We start from the raw sequence: 16,006 nt of genomic DNA, 5'->3' as shown, positions 1-16,006 counted from the left end.
ATTTTCCCCCAAGTCGTCTTCGCCGGTCAAAAACTAACCGCAGCCACCTTCATCTCGACGGCTCATCTCTTTGACATTGGAGTTACAAGGTCTGCAACTTGATGAGAATTAGCCATAAATTCGTCAAGGCAAAGAAGAAAACAGTGTACTTGAACCAAGTCAAAGAAAAAGAAATTTCAACATAAAAAGTTACAAGCATCCAATTTCAGGGTGCCCAAGGTAGGTACCTATTCAAAAACCTTCTTTTCTGCTGGCCTGGCTTTTCCACCACGATCAAGGAACGAGTCAAGCAAAAAGAGACCGAAACATCCCTGTCAAGCGCTAAACTAGCACCCCGCTATCGATAAGAAATGACCCGGTATTTTAGCAGCGTTTTGCTCACCACACCCGCAACCCACCCTGGCACCAATGACGAATGATGCCGATTCAATCCCCCATGCGTTTGATCGCATTCCACTTTGCCCAGGGACTTGACTGGGACCGGACATGCGCCCCGACGACCATTCGCATTTCAACCACCATGTCACGAGAGCAACAAGAAGGTGAACTGTTACAACAAGAGACTGCCCTTTTTTTTCGCACAAACCCCATCTTTCTTCTCATTGTCCTATTGATTCACCTACTTTAGCATTTTCTACATCACCTCTAACCAGACATGGGCAACAATAATAGCCGTATAACGGCCCAGGATCGGTACGTCTCTTATCTGCTCTCTCTCTATCTGGACGAAAGCCCACACCTCCGACCATCGCAACACAAGCACACGCTGCAGCGCCCGACAGCTTGACCACTATATTGTTCCGCCCAGCAATGACAAGACGAAATGTAATCAACTAACTCTTAAAATTCTCTCTCCAGGGCGATCCTTGACCTTAAACTCCAGCGCGACAAGCTGCAACAGTACCAGCGGCGCATCCTCCCCTTGGTCGCCCGCGAGACGGACATGGCGCGGCAAATGCTGGCGGCAGGCGACAAGCCGCGGGCCCTGCTGGCGCTGCGGCGCAAAAAGTACCAGGAGCAGCTGCTCTCGCGGACGGACCAGCAGCTGCAGCAGCTCGAGCAGCTCGTGCGCAACGTGGAGTTTGCCCAGATCCAAAAGGACGTCGTCTTTGGCCTGCAGCAGGGCACAAAGGTCCTCAAGGAGATCCACGCCGAAATGGGCGGCATCGAGCGCGTCGAGCTGCTCATGGGTGAGAGCGCCGAGGCCATTGCCTATCAGAATGTGAGTCGAGTCCCCCTCCCCGAGCCCTGGTGGCAATCACAAACACTTCTTTTCTGTCGCCTCCCTTGGCTGGACACAATACTCATGCGATTTAAACACAATAGGAAATCAGCGAAATGCTCGGCCAACGGATAACGAATCAAGACGAAGAAGAAGTTGAAGACGAATTAGCCGCCTTGGCAGCCGAGGTCAATGGAACCACGAAATTACCAGATGTGCCGCAGGACAAGTTGCCCGACGCACCCCAGACCGAGCCCGAGACAGAGCCTGCAAGAGTACAGGAGCGGCAAGAAACAAGAGAGGCAATAGCTGCATAATCGATGGAGTGATGAGCATCCTTATCGCATAGTTACGGAGTACGGGGCCAAGTATTATAGCGTTCGATTTACCACAAATGATACTCATATATACACAAACACATGTATATTCATGACAGAAAACTTTCAGTGGCTTTGCAGTCCTTGTTGTTATGCATATCTACATGAAACGCTCATATGCAAGCCAAATCTTTCCACTCGAATCTTGCCTCAAGCGCTCATGTTCATGAATGTATACCATTAACCATGGCCAGTCTTTCCATATGCCATCCAGGCAAACTCCTTTTAATGCAATGCTGCCAAACAAAATGGGTATCATGCGACAAGAAATCGTGGGCCTCCTGTGCACTCGACGCGAATCTATAGTGTACCTCGTTCAACGCGTTTCCACTTTCAAATATTTTCATAACGGAGTTGTCCATACTTCTTTGCCCAGTCGCTCGTGCATAAGCCTCCAAGCGGACGACGAATAGTGCCTGTCAAAGATATTCGTCGATACAAGATATGTTGTTTCTCCCAGATATCGACAGGCGATTTCACCAGGCGACATTTCTCTTACTTCTTTGGTCCCATGTTATTGGACATGTGGACTACTGGTCTAATACTCAGTAGTGATTAGGTACAGGCCGATAGGTGTAGTCTGGGCCGGGAGGCGGTTGTTGAATAAATGCTTGATCGCGACCCGGGTCGCGAACGATGATACGTTCTTGGGGTCTCTGATAGCCGTACGCCAGCTCGTCCGGGTAGTGCGGTTCATGCCTGGCCTGTGGAGGCAGAACTCTCTCAACCGGGACATATGCGTCGACGGCACTGCCACGAATGGCATGATGGCTTGCAGAGTCTAGAAATGGACGACTTGTATGTGCCGGTCGAAAGACATCGGCACCATACGGTAAAGGCTCGGGATGATGTCCAATGTGCGATCTGACTGGAATAAGGTGCGAGTGTGGGGGTTCTGCCGGTTGTTGAAGGACACGAGTTGGCCTCGAGTCGTAAACGTCGGTGTAAGTGACTGCTGGCCGATCAAGGCGTCTGTCTGGCTCGCGAACCGGGACCCGGCGGAGAAAATCAACTTCTCCTGGTTGTCGTGGGTCATATTCCATGTCTTGCAAGGATCGGTGAGCGTCAGTTGATCTATTTGTTGCCCTTGGGTTTAGATCATCAAGCACGATTGGATGGTCTCTCGAACTAAGAGCAAACTCGTCCCGCCCGTTCGACCTAGGTTCATCCACGTAGACTGTAGTTGGTCTCGATCTATAAAGCACTCGTCCGGCATCTCTATATGCTCCGGCTTGGGGGTGAGAGATCGGAGATCGAGACCTCCGCTCAAAGGATCTGGTGACTGGAATTGCGTGGCTGATGGCCAGACCATCTGGCCGAGCTTGACTCGGCACGCGGCGACTCGGTTCGCGATGAACTTGAATGAATCCTGCACCAGAGAATAACTCCGGTTGCTCTGTGAATCGTGTACTAACCTGTCGGCGGCTTGATGGCAACTCTTCCGGACCCAAAAAAACGGTAGAGGCTGTGGGACCATCCGGGCGTGGGACTACAGAACGATCAACAACACGAGGCGCCTCAGCAACTCTACCCATCTCCGGGTGGAAAGGATACGAGGTCGCACGGTCGCGAATTTGAGATGCACCGGGCGAGTGAGGTTCGATGGATCGGACCAGCAAATCCTGGAATTGGCTCCTGACTGGAGACATAGCATGAGGACTGTAATCGAGACGGTTAGCCGCTTGCCCAACTTTGGGCATGTTGCTGTCCGCGACTCGGACCAAAATTGGTGACTGCCCACGAGACCTGGAAGCAATAGGCGGCACATCCTGGCGTGTATACGATCCCGATAGTGTGGGAGCAGCAGACTGAGGCACGGTTCGTTCCGGTTCACGAACATACTCCAGGTTTCTGGGTACAGACACGGTAGCCATCTCAGGCAAGCTTCCGCTCGCATACTTATCTCTCGGAGACCTTGGGGATCCAGGAACACGCCTAAATGTTTCCGCCACCTGCTCATACCGTTTGAATCTCTGTTGGGTCTGCCTGGCCGCTTTTCGTTCCTTTCTAGTCAACTTTCTGGGAGGCGCAGGCGACACCAAAGAGATAACCAAAGGCTGATGTCGCGGGCTCCGGGCGGAGCTGGCCCTAGAGGGCGCTGGGGGATTCTGTGCCAGGGCATGCGCTTCAGCCGCATTAGGTCCTGGGTCCGATGGAACTGCAAGCCTGGCGGCTGCGGGTACTTGCTCTTCTTCGGTGCTGTCTTCATCCGAATCCTCATCGTCGGATATTTCAATGACCTCTCGAAGAATCTCATCAAGCTGGTCACGGCCGGTTTCCTCATCGCCCCGCCACTTGACGATGATGTCCAAACATGGCTGCTCCACAGCTTTTCGAGCATTCTCCCACTTCTGGCCTTCCCTCAAGAGATCATCATATCTTGTCATGGTATGTCTGATATGAGAGAGGGCAGCTAGTTGAACTCGCCGGGAGAGCGGCAAATCTCCAGCCATGCCAACCTTCTCCCTGCCATTGAAAAATTTGTTATCCTAAGGAGAGCATGATCAGCATCATGGTGCTCCACCATGCGAGGAGAAAGAGCCAAACCTTGTCAAAAGAGTGACGCAGGATGTCGATTCGGTTGGAATTTGGAATCCGCGGAAACAGATCTCTGAGGACAGCATCAGCCTCTTTAAGGATCTGATTGCGGTCCTTGGGTATGCTCTCAGGGCGTCCCGAGGCAATCTTCTGCGGCATGATCACGCCACTCGCTGTAAGGCTATCTCGAGCCTGGTCCACAATGCGCTCACGGAAATGGTAGCCCAGTCGATGGGTATGACTGTGTACAGATTCGTCTGTAGATTCCTAGATGAGGAAGTACATGAGCGTGGCTGATAAGTAGACTTAGACGCAGACCAAAACATACTGAAACGATGAAGATCATGGCGTCTTGCTCGCGCGAAATATCTTTGCACATTTGTGTGAGTTCCGGGTTGCCCAGCGCTATGAACTCATAGCCGGGTGGTGGTGTTCGCTTGGCTGTAGTCTGTTGCACGTAAGCACTACGAATACCTGAATTGTTCTTTGAACCTTGAGTACCTGGGTCTCGAGGATCTTGTCCTTCTTGTCGGCATTTTCAGCTATCTCAAAGTAGCTCTTATGCTTCAACTTGGGCGCAGGCGCTTGCTTGAGGGCATTCAACGTGGAGTAGATTGAAGGATCAGCCTGAGCCATCCTGTCCATCTTATTGTGGCGTGCTTTGGCATGTTTCCCAATGGCCGGAAGCGCCAGCTTCCTGCTTTCTCGACCCATATCGAAAGATTGCTACCCTTACCATAGCAGCTCTTGCTTCGAAGATGAATGTGGAATACGAGAAAAGCTATGAGATATTAAAGCAGGCAGTGTTCCAGATGATTCCAAGGCAGATCAGGTAGATAGGTTGATACACACGTCTACAGGTTGTGATGACACTTCTACCAGCCGGCTGGAAGCTCGAAATGAAGAATGATTTGCTCCGTGTCCGAGACTTGAGGTGGAGGAGAAAGAAATCACAGATCACACGAGATGGAGGTCCGCACTTGATCGGCTCCTATGTGCTCACGGCTGACAGGTTTGTGGCAGCCGCTGATGATGAGTTGTGCAAACGCCACAGAGCGCTCAACCAAGGTCCAGGTACGGTTTGACAATAGCGAATTTTCGTCAAGTCGGTAAGACTGCGGTGATCCTTGACAGGGGGCAGAGATGGTGACTCAAATCGCGTTGTAGCGGCCGCCAGGTCAGCAATCCAGAAAACCCTCCACGTCCTGCGTAACCGGGGACCTCAGTAAAGAGTGAACGAAAGCAGTCACCAAATGGACCGTCGTGCTTCAATAAGGCAAGACGGGTGTCCCGAGAAGAAGAGAGAAGAAAAGACAAGACTGTAACCAGGCAGGATGGCAGAAAGCACAAACGCAGGGCATCCAGATTTATGTCCGATCGATGGGGGAAACACGAAAGAAAAAAGAAAAAACTTGATGACAAGATAGGCAAGTTCGCGTCCTGGTAAGAAACCGGGCGTCAGTAGGGCGTTGTGAGCATTGGGCTGCTCTCGTTTACACAGGTGACAGAGCCTGAAGTGATGAGGTTGACAAGGGAAAAGAAAAAGTGGGCTGCCCGTTAGGTGCGTCTTGGGGGTGGAATGCTTGGCATCCTAAGGTAGCCTGGCAGTCAATCGCTTCCATCAATCTGCACCGCCACAATCCACGCGAATTTAGTATAGAGCAGGACAGCCTTGCTTGTTTGGGGGGTTGAGGCGCGCTGCGGGTTTTGTCGACATGCACCAGCCACATCTTCAGTCTCAGCCCGGCAATTTCCCGAACAGACCCGGTCCTCAATTCTTGCAGCGAAAGAAAGCGAGCTTGAGAAGGAACGACGACATCTCCCATCCCTTCAATCCACTTCGCAACCCCTTCACATCGCCATGTTGTCCCGATCAGCATTCCGCGCAGTCAGAGCCGCAGCTCCTCAGCGGACCGTTGCCCGGGCTGCCGTGCGCAGCTACGCTGCCGCCGCGACCCAGGACAGCAAGCCCCCGATCGCTGTCTACGGCCTCGATGGCACCTATGCCACTGCTCTGGTACGACGACCCCTTCAACCAACCCGCCTCTACAACTATCCGAAGCTGGCCGTCGACCTGAGTTGCTGGTCAATTGGCTCCGCGCGATGCGTCGAGAGGGTCCAGGGCATTCAATGGTTTCGTCGTCGGACTAACACATGAGCTATTTAGTACACTGCTGCCGCCAAGTCCTCCTCCCTCGACCCTACCGCCAAGGCGCTCAGCACCCTGAACGACGTCGTCTCCAAGGACTCCAAGCTCGCCGCCATTCTGAGCACTCCTACTCTGTCCGATGCCGACAAGAGCGCCATTGTCGCCGAGCTGCAGAAGTCTCTCGGTGCCGCTGGCTCCAACGCCACCATCAAGAACTTCCTGTCCACCCTGGCCGAGTACAACCGATTGAGCATCCTTAAGGGCGTCTGCGACAAGTTTGGCGAGCTGATGAGCGCTTCCCGTGGTGAGGTTGAGCTGATCGTCACCAGCGCTACGGTACGTCACTGGAAAACAAGAGAAAGCGAGCAAAAGCAAGCGATGAATCGGAATTGTGGCTAACGCGACCATTGAAACAGCAATTGGACAACAAGACCCTCAACCGCCTCGAGTCTGCCGTTGCCAAGTCCCAGTACGTTGGCCAGGGCAAGAAGCTCAAGGTCACCAACCAGGTCAACCCCGACATTGTTGGTGGACTCGTCGTTGAGATTGGCGACCGTACCATCGACCTTTCCGTCTCTTCCAAGATCGCCAAGATGAACAAGCTCCTTACTGACACCCTGTAAACTATCTTTTCTTTGTCTAGGCGAGAGGACTTGTGATAGGTGAGGCGAGTGCGGCGAGAATATCCGGTGTTCTCATTTGAAGGGCCCGTTGTGTATAGCAGCTGAAAATAGAAGCATTTTGTCTCCCAAATTCCACGGCACGATTTCCGAATGGCAAGAATGTGATCAAAATAACGAGCACGACTTGAAGCACTGCTCATAGGACAACAATGCTTGAAAGCCACCAAGATGACAAGACACCCTGGATGAGAAATTCTCTGCCAAATGTTGCATACAACCTAGATGCCACAGCCGACGGAAAATACGTGAACATGTTGCCAACACTATCGAAACCAAAAACATATGCGCACGATATCTCGGTTGGATTGAGAATTTGGATGCTTCAGGAGCCGTGTGCCGCAAGCACGCCTGGAAACGCCAATTGCACCAGCCCTCGACATTCTGTTCACCCAGAGACAAGTCAAATATGAGATGATTAGGACATGTCGAGCTGCGACTTACCATATGTACAGCTCATGAGCCTTCAAATACTACGTGTAGCAGTTCTCAGTCCACGTATCGTAGTGTATGTGCCACTATCGAGCCAAAATTATCGACGAGCCAGGCTGAGTGATGTTGATTCGCAATTGCCCTTGGGATTCTTTTCCTACTCACGAGCATTTCAGTATTATGATTTTTTTCTAGGAACAAGGTTCAGGACCACAGGAATCGAAAGTATAAAGCGTCATGAAGAACCACCTCTGAACTGATCGTGGACACTGGAGTCAGTTTAATATTGTAAAAGGAAGGAGAAGTTTGCGGGCTTGGGGACATCAACGAACACTTTTAAAACTCCAATGACAATCAGGATTGATGTGGTTTGCCGTCAAAGAAGCCCGAGGCTCTACATGAGCCCGTATACGAAGCACCGTAGCCAGCAACACCTGTTCGAATATAGCAAGTAATATCCACTGAAGATATCACAAGGTCTTCATCTTTCATGAAGCTTTATATAAGACATCCTTGCAAACAGCTGCAATAAAAGGCATAGTCTCTTTGGATGGAGAAACATAAGAAGACAAGAAAAAAAAAATATAAAGGCTTTCTTCCTATAAAAGGCAGATCTGGGCCACTTGAGGAATCGAACAACCGACCCCAGAAAGATGATCCATTATTTTCGATGGCCACGCTTCCAAGATTTGACAAATTGGCCAATTGGGTCGTTCAGCAACCGAAATGCAGAGTGCGTTCACATGGTCAAGCTGAATGGCACTGAAAATCATCTTATCTTGAATGAATAAAACTTCTCGATCTCGGGATGGCCCAAATGTGCACCTTGCCTAGCTTTGGCCGCATCACGGCGCCCATTGCGACCAATGCGAGCGAAAAGGTAAAAGAAATGAGAAATTGAACGAACAAAAGGTGATTCGTTCCCATGCCTAGCTATCAGAGAGCTGTGTTGAAACTCTGTTAGCATTGAGTATAGACAAGGATAGCGTCGTACATGTGGTATGGGCATGATCCACGGATAATGCCATTTCAAAAGGGCTGGGGATATGAATCTGGGACTGCAAATACTACAATGTAACAGGCAAAAATGACCCATCAATAAGTTTGTTTACAAGCTAGCTAGTAAAACGGTCTGGTTGGCTGGTTGATTTCTGTGGTATCTGGTTTGGCAGTACTGAATCTTCTATCCAGTTACAAGGTCTATTTCATTACGCTCGAACATGTCTCATTCATCTACTAAGGCAGCTCTTATAGGGAAACTCCTATTCAATGCCTTTCATTTGATGGCCTGGATGGATGTACCATTAGATCATTGTTTCGCGAACCATGGGAACTTTTTCTTCCCGTCATACATGCCACCAGCTGGATTTTCAACTTGGCAACTTCGCTGGTAGATGTCCTTTGGTTTATTGTTAGTTTCAACTTCTCTTCAAGGAAAAGGGTGCCCAGCTTACCTCCTCATCCGTTGGCATCAGACAATCTAGGATGAGTTCCCTCGCTGTATCGTGCTTGGAGAGATTAGGATACGGCGTTCCTTGACTCTTGATTATAGGCAAGATGATCTCTCCCAAGATTTCGTATTTCTTCCAATTAACGCGGTCGCCGTCTTGTCCGATAAAAGTCATGCTTCCTTCCTCGGCAGAGACAAGATCTCGACGATGTAGAGGCATGTAGGGAATTCGCGGTAGTGGCGAGTTCTCCCATGCCAGACGATAAGCAAAATGACTCTTCTGTGAACCCATTAGGAGCACCAGCCGCGCAAAACGTTTCTGGACATCGGCCGCCACGAGATTACGTGTCTGTGAAAGGCGGTGTACAGCTGTGCCGTTAATTCCAGCCAAGACCGCTGCCAGACCATTATAGTTGTTGAGCTGCCGGAGCTTCAGAGCAATGTTCATAAACTTCTCGAGCATCTGGGCACGGTGTTTTGCCTTATCCCTCATCAACACCATGTTGGCCACCCATTTTGCGATGTGATTGAAGTGGTTAATCATCCGATTTACATTCTTCATACTTGCTGAATTCTCCTTTTGTTGTGCGTTGAGGCTCACGTGCCGTACAAGGTCCCGGATGCGGATCGAAGAGAACATGACCCAATCTAACCTCGTCAACTCGTCGGCAATGTCATCGTCCGACGTGTCCATGAAGATATGGTATCTGAACTTGGTCAACGGCATGGTGTACGTAGGTACCATTGTCGCGGCTTCGTGTTCATAGTCTTCATATGAGTGAAACTGGAACTGGTGGAATTTTAGCGAGTTGGAGGAGTCCGTCAGCAGTGATGAGCTTGCAGACGGCCTCCTGTCGACCGGCTCGCTCACGCTCAATAAGCTCATACTTTCTGGAAGGTCGAGGCTACCCGCAAGGCTAACCGACGGGTGTTTCGGCGCACTCATGTGGCTCGCAGTCTCGGCATCATCATCTTTGACCCATCCGGAATCGTCTTCATCAAACACGCTTAGATCCAGGACACGCCGCATTTGCTGGGCCGCCGCGCTGAAAATGGGTTCTGCAGAAAGATTTCGGATGAACTCTTCCAGGTTCCTCCTGATTGTAGGCTTCGCAAAGTCGCCGGGGTAGGATGAAACCCATTTTGCAACGGATTCAATAATGCGAAGTTGTGTGGCGGTCTTGGTTAGATAGTGAGAGGGTTTCTCCTCCTTGACACGTTCCAGCCGTGTCAGTATAGCGGACAGCAGCGCACTAGGAGCAGCGAATTTGCGATACAAGCAGAGAAATACGTCGGCGAAATTCGAGTCGGCTCTGGAAAACTTGGGCGCAATCAAGCGATCGACGAGCTCGTCAAAGGTCAAGCCAACCTTCTTAGCTGGACGATCAAAACTCAGGTCATCCCCGCGTTGGAGAATTGGGATGTCCTCGGAATAGCGATTCGAGTCAGCCTCAAACTCGTCAATTTCTCGAAAAGTCCCCGTGCCTGGTCGGTCGAGGCGGATGCCAGTTGTACGAAGCATGCTGGAGACAGTTGTCTCGTCATTTGCACTGTCATGATCCAATCCCGTTCCTGTTGGTCACCCTGGGGGTTAGCATGCGGCCCGCGAATACACGAGTTGATTGAATGACGCATGTAAGGGAGATGGTTATATTTCATTGGCACATGCCTGGTTGGGAAAATCCCTTGAGGAGGGACATGTCTGAGCTGGCACGGCTGTGCTTGCTGTGCTGGCTTAGAGGCCGGCCTTTTGAGGGGTCAAATGGCTTGTCTAGGTGGGCTGCAGAAGCAGCTCGCCTCCTGCCAATTCCCTCTCCCGATTCGTCTGAACGGTGTTAGTATGCGGAGGATGCATCACAAATAGTTGCTTTTGCAGGCGCGTGCGCCGCAACATGCTTGCTCGAGACCAGGGCACGGTCGAGCAGATAGCAATATCACAAATAACGCCGCAACCGCCTGCAACAGTAAATATCCACTTACCCTGTCGACCCAAAATCAACGCCTTCAACAGAAACGACAATGGCATGCGCGCGCTCTCTGGCTTGCTCGATGCCGTTTTGAAGCTGCCGATGCATGATTTACACGCAGCAGCCAGTCCTTCGGTATCGATTTGCCTTGCGCTCTCTGGGTTGTCGCACTTGGTAGCGACCAGAATAGTTGGCAAGGACGACTTCACCAATGCGGCTAAACATAAGATTTTAGCATAAATACATCTCGCAGATCCGCATCGTCATTTTTCTTATAGCGGTGTCTGGGCAGGCAACACTCACTCAGTGTCTGGGGCAATTCAATGATGCTCTCTCGGTTCATGACATCGTAGAGCAGCAAGACGCCGTGTATGGCTGGCATCATGGCGCCGCCTACTTGCCTCGGCCATTGTATCTGCCTGTCGGGGTCTACATCGAAATACTCGAGGTCCAGCTCAAACAGAGTGACGGCATACGGAACATGATCGATGTTGATCCGCGCCGTCGAGGGTTGCGAGCTAGGAGTCCTCGTGAGGGACAGGGCCTTTTGTATGAAGTGTGATTTGCCGACGCCATTGGCGCCAATGACCACGATATTAATACTCTCCATGGTCGTTCGCGCCGGGGGCTGCACATTCAGGGTCAGCGGACGGTTCTGCTTCTTCTGCAAAGATCCAAAACTGCAACGGTCTCAGCTCAGGATAGCGTGGCAGGCAGGCATACACGATCATCGGTTTGCTCTTCTACGTCCGACGACTTTCTCCTTGGGACTTGAATTCGTGGCACTGGCTGGAGGTTAGGGGGTGGAGTCTCATGGCGGAGGTTCTCTGGAACAGGTGAGCGGGTCGGCTTCCTGGCGGCGACGTCGGCCTTGTCGGCGGCGTACTGTCGCTGGAAGAAGGGGTCGTCGACAATGGACTCTGAGGACGATAGGGAATCGGACGAGACCGGCTCGTCGCCGTCGTGAATCGAGGCGCTCGTGCGGGAGGCAGAGGTCGCGGTGGTTGCGGTGGTCGCGGTGGAAAACCTCGAGGTAACGGAGGGCGAGGGGAGGGAGGGCGCAAAGGAGTGCGCGACGGAGGCGTTTGAGGTCTGTCGGCTCCGGCCGTGCTTTTGAGATTCGGAGCGGCGGTGATGGGGAGTGCCCGTCGAGTGCCTATGAGAATGCTGAGCCTTTTGGTCGCGGGAAGCCATGAGTGATTCTGCATAACAGTTTTCCCTACCCGAAACGAGACGACTACCTGCAGCAGTAGCAGCGGCAGCAGCAGCAGCAACAGACAGGAACAGCTGCGCCTATGATATTGGAAAAATAAACGCAGCCAGCAACCAAGCAAAGAAGCGTATCTCTCCCCGGCGGTTGGAGCTACGTACGACGGGGTTATTGCGACCAGCTTCCCAGGTGGTTCGGATTGGTTGCCTCGAGGTCGTGGCAACTATATCTCGATTGGATTGGATGGGTTGCGTTCAAAGGAGGCGCCGTCAAGGTTTAGTAGCTACGTCGAGCGTCTGTTTGTCTGGCTTGGTGTGCTTGTGCTGTGCCCGTGGGGTTCGAGCCGCCGGGAGGAGGGTAATGTAGGCAAGGTAGGTAGGTAGGGGAGGGAGAGGTCTTCTGGCCCGGGCCGGTGTGGTTGGTTGGTTGGATGTGGTCCGCGGGTGTTTGGCGGGTGTGCGTGCGTACACTAGATAGTACCTTAGGTACCTGTCCGAGGTCCCAGTGCGGACGACGTATGGGCGTGCGTTTGCATGTACTACGTCTCCCTTGTGTATGCTTGAGCTTGTGCGTTGTATGGTGCATGCAAGCACCAAGTGCAGTGTGGGGGCACTTTTGAGGAGGTATTGGCAGACAAAATGTGAGATATGTGATGAATGTGTGTGTATGTATGCAACGTAGTGGTAGGAATCTATCGTCCTGCAGGTTGATGCAGCTGCCGCTGTCTGGTATTCAGCTGCTTGGGGCTAATGTAGAAACAAAGCTTAGAGCATGGGAAAGTATCTCTGTACAAAGTATGTCCCAGTAATCTTGGGCATCCTCGCCGATGGAGGAGGATCCAATTCACCTTATTACACGTAATTATGTTCATGATTAGTATTTGTTCTTGATTAGAGTGCCCTCGATCAAGCAAGGTACACGCCAACATGTTTTTCATTAACATTTGAGTCTACAGATGGACGTTATGTGGCCATGGTAATTTGATGTAATTCGCTGCACAGAAAGGGCCGGCAGACTGCTAAAACACGCCGAGGGGAAATCAAGAACGCTAGGTATGTAAACCACGCCAGGGCAACCCCTCATTAGCATATATTGGAAAGCAGGTGGCACTATCTGGAACGTAATACCTTGTACGTATATCTATTCAATTGACACATTCCTTCCTCTAAACACGGAGCAGAACTGGCACAACCACTCTTTAGTATCTTTGTAGAACTGCACATTCTTACAGATGTACAGCTTTAACATACTGAGCTGCAAACAAGAAGGAGAGGAGGGGAAATTTTCGCTAAAGGGTAGACAAGCAACTACGTCCTTGATGGGTTTTCCCGCGTCATAAGGAAATGGTAGTGCTCTAAATCCTACAATGTACTAACTAACGGATGGATCCTTGCCAATTTGATGCGGAGAACGGACCCCTACTTACTTAACGTGCGTGCCCTCCCTCCCTACCTACCTACCTACCTACCTACCTACCTACATGCTGTCGGCCCTCTATTGTCCTTGGGTGAACCAAAAAAAAGGATGAAGAAACAAACGGTTTGAGTTGCGTGTATCTTGCTTGACCTGTCAACCTAGTCCGTCATCATGACATGACTCGGGAGTATAATTATACTGCTAAACGTCGAGCCATCATTACCCGCAGATCCTTTGGCTCTTGTTATTAGACTTGTCTTTTGGTCATATCATCCGCAACATCTTACCATAGTAAGGCAACTTGTGTTGTATTTTCTAGTTCAGCCCCCTCTTGTCGACTCCGCCACTGAGAAGCGTGATGGATGACTGCAGCTGTCCCGCTGTAATATTGATCACTGCATGATCACACACTGCCAGATCCTCCTCGTTCTCGATGAACCATATGCCCATGGCTGGGCGCCTTTGCTTTCCTATCCTACTTCCTACTGCCGCCAGCAACATTCAACATCCCCAATGATTCATTGAGTCTCAACGCACGTGGGCTTGAGGAAACCCAATCAGCTGGCCCACTGGGCCCCTTCTGTCGGCTCACTGGCTCAATGGCCGCTGCAAGGATTTCGAGACTCTCTCTCTGTCTCTTTCTCGCGCGACCGCGAGCGCTCTCTCTCCCTTTCAGCCTTCAAGCACTTACCATGCATTCCGCAAATGCCTCTTTCGCTATACTGTAACTTCGCTTATCACTTGGGATCGACAAATGAGGTTTCACTGGCAATCCAGCGCCTCCAAGGGCGGTTCTAGACCCAAAGCGCGCACTCTCCCCACGCCTCGGCAATTGCTCATGTATATCCAGGTGTCTATGTAGGCACTGCGGGCCGAAAGACACGACTGATAAATTTAGAGCCGGTGAGCGTCAAGACGCCACTGTCGCAAATACATATACCACCGCAGAGGCCACTATACTGCAAGTAATGTTAGTATATATTCTTGAGCGATCCATGTTTGTGCCATCGAAACATTTACGCAACCGATGCCTGGCGAAGCACCATGGGTCGTGATAAGATTTATTACAAATCTGATTCTGGGCTTTGTTTATTCTTTGGTCGTTAGTAGCCAAATGAGAAGACACAAATTCCAGTTACTCCCAATCTACCAGGGGTAACTAACAGTAGAGTTGATCATGATTGATTGCATGTGGTTGGTCACTGGTGATCGAGCAGACTGGTAAACAGGGGTAAGAAAACCCAAGGGCATTGTTTCCACATGACATGTTCAAGGCAAAGCAGTTATTCATATCCAACTGTATGCCGAACCAGAACTTAGTAATCAAGAGGTGCTAGAAGATTTCGTTAGATTCTTCAGCTTGTTATTTCTAGGTCTAGGTAAGGGTCTGTCGCGTTAAAATACCCCAGAGATCAGAGGTGTAGCTGTACTGGTGAGAATCTAAACCAACTCCCCTTCCTCTTCTCTTTCTCTCTCGTTCTCATTTGCGAATCGCGATCATATACGGATCATGATCAATTTGACGATGAGGGTGCCTTGTTGTTGTTTTGAATACGCGCAAAATGAACATTAGGCTTGTCTTTGCCATTTGTACCGTGTCAGGCTTGTCGCTTTCCCGAGTGTATCAAACCCCCGCGTCTTCTAAAAATCGTGTGATGATGGTGCGATAATGATACTCTATGGCAATGAAGTGATCCGGCCTCGGGAAATGTGCGTGTTGCCATAACGCGTTGCAAGATCATTGTCACTGGGCTCATGCCGTACGTTCGATGAACGCGAAAGGTTCAAGTTCAACTGGGCAAGAAAGAAAGATTGAGACATGTCAACAGTACACAGCGATAATAAAGGAGTCAGCCCTCAAAAGACACATGCCACAAGATGGTGGCGTGTCATCGCTTACTTGGACAAGCAAATGGAAATTTGCAGTTCAAATTTGCCCACAGGGACTGTCGCGACTACGTATGGGACATTATCATCATTTCTATAAGCATTCGAAACTCGTATATCATCACCAGTATGTCCGAGATCGCCAAAAAGATCATTTGCGGTGCCCCTCTTTCATTTGCCAACGTAGTGGCCAGTCTGGAGAAGACCCATTTTGATGACACCTCAAGGTCACTGCAAGCATTAATACTCATCACACTATTTAGGGTTTGGATAAATATTCAAAGCAGAAAAAAAAAAGTTAGCATAAGCATGAAAACGGAGCTGATCCACGGTCTTCCGTGATGTCGATTCTTTTCGGATGATCAAAACTGGATTGCAGCAAGAAAGAAGAAAAATCTCAATCATGATTGAGTGGAATCTCAAACGCCTTGAGCACCAGGAAAGGGTCCACTCCTGTAGACGGTACGGCTGGCATGCAAGTTTTAAGACTAGTATAATCCTTGACTCACTCACATACCTGAAATGTTTCTTTCCTGTTGCGTTGGCCCGTGGCACGGTCTCTGTCAGGAAGCATCTTTGGAACATATTCTGCATCTCTCCACGTGGGAGGAAGGGTCACGATGAAACTCAAATCCATGTCGCGTTGTATATAGTATAGTCCGAGAGTGCGGAATAGAG

General features: G+C 50.5%; 4 protein-coding genes across 4 annotated transcripts; 2 read left to right on the top strand and 2 right to left on the bottom strand.

The window, feature by feature from the left end:
• Nucleotides 1-655: 655 nt before the first annotated feature.
• Nucleotides 656-1,539, top strand: PFICI_08597 (uncharacterized protein; the record flags this gene model as incomplete). Its single annotated transcript, XM_007837178.1, has 3 exons — nt 656-693; nt 859-1,222; nt 1,327-1,539. The coding sequence occupies 3 exons, from the start codon at nt 656-658 to the stop codon at nt 1,537-1,539; spliced, it is 615 nt and encodes a 204-aa protein (XP_007835369.1).
• Nucleotides 1,540-2,144: 605 nt separating this feature from the next.
• Nucleotides 2,145-4,851, bottom strand: PFICI_08596 (uncharacterized protein; the record flags this gene model as incomplete). Its single annotated transcript, XM_007837177.1, has 4 exons — nt 2,145-4,088; nt 4,147-4,404; nt 4,466-4,585; nt 4,639-4,851. The coding sequence occupies 4 exons, from the start codon at nt 4,849-4,851 to the stop codon at nt 2,145-2,147; spliced, it is 2,535 nt and encodes an 844-aa protein (XP_007835368.1).
• A 1,147-nt stretch (nt 4,852-5,998) lies between these two features.
• PFICI_08595 (ATP synthase subunit 5) lies at nt 5,999-6,909 on the top strand (the record flags this gene model as incomplete). The annotated part of the gene is made up of 3 exons (XM_007837176.1): nt 5,999-6,154; nt 6,305-6,622; nt 6,703-6,909. The coding sequence occupies 3 exons, from the start codon at nt 5,999-6,001 to the stop codon at nt 6,907-6,909; spliced, it is 681 nt and encodes a 226-aa protein (XP_007835367.1).
• Nucleotides 6,910-8,707: 1,798 nt separating this feature from the next.
• On the bottom strand, nt 8,708-12,009 carry PFICI_08594 (uncharacterized protein; the record flags this gene model as incomplete). Its single annotated transcript, XM_007837175.1, has 6 exons — nt 8,708-8,797; nt 8,853-10,371; nt 10,514-10,673; nt 10,829-11,032; nt 11,119-11,443; nt 11,539-12,009. 6 exons carry the CDS (start codon nt 12,007-12,009, stop codon nt 8,708-8,710), a joined length of 2,769 nt encoding a protein of 922 aa, XP_007835366.1.
• Between the last annotated feature and the right edge of the window lie 3,997 nt (nt 12,010-16,006).

This window comes from Pestalotiopsis fici (genome assembly GCF_000516985.1).
Source record: "Pestalotiopsis fici W106-1 unplaced genomic scaffold PFICI_Scf_6, whole genome shotgun sequence".
NCBI lineage: Eukaryota > Fungi > Ascomycota > Sordariomycetes > Amphisphaeriales > Sporocadaceae > Pestalotiopsis > Pestalotiopsis fici.
Note: the sequence above shows the minus strand (reverse complement) of the source record. Positions and strands in the feature narration are given on the sequence as shown.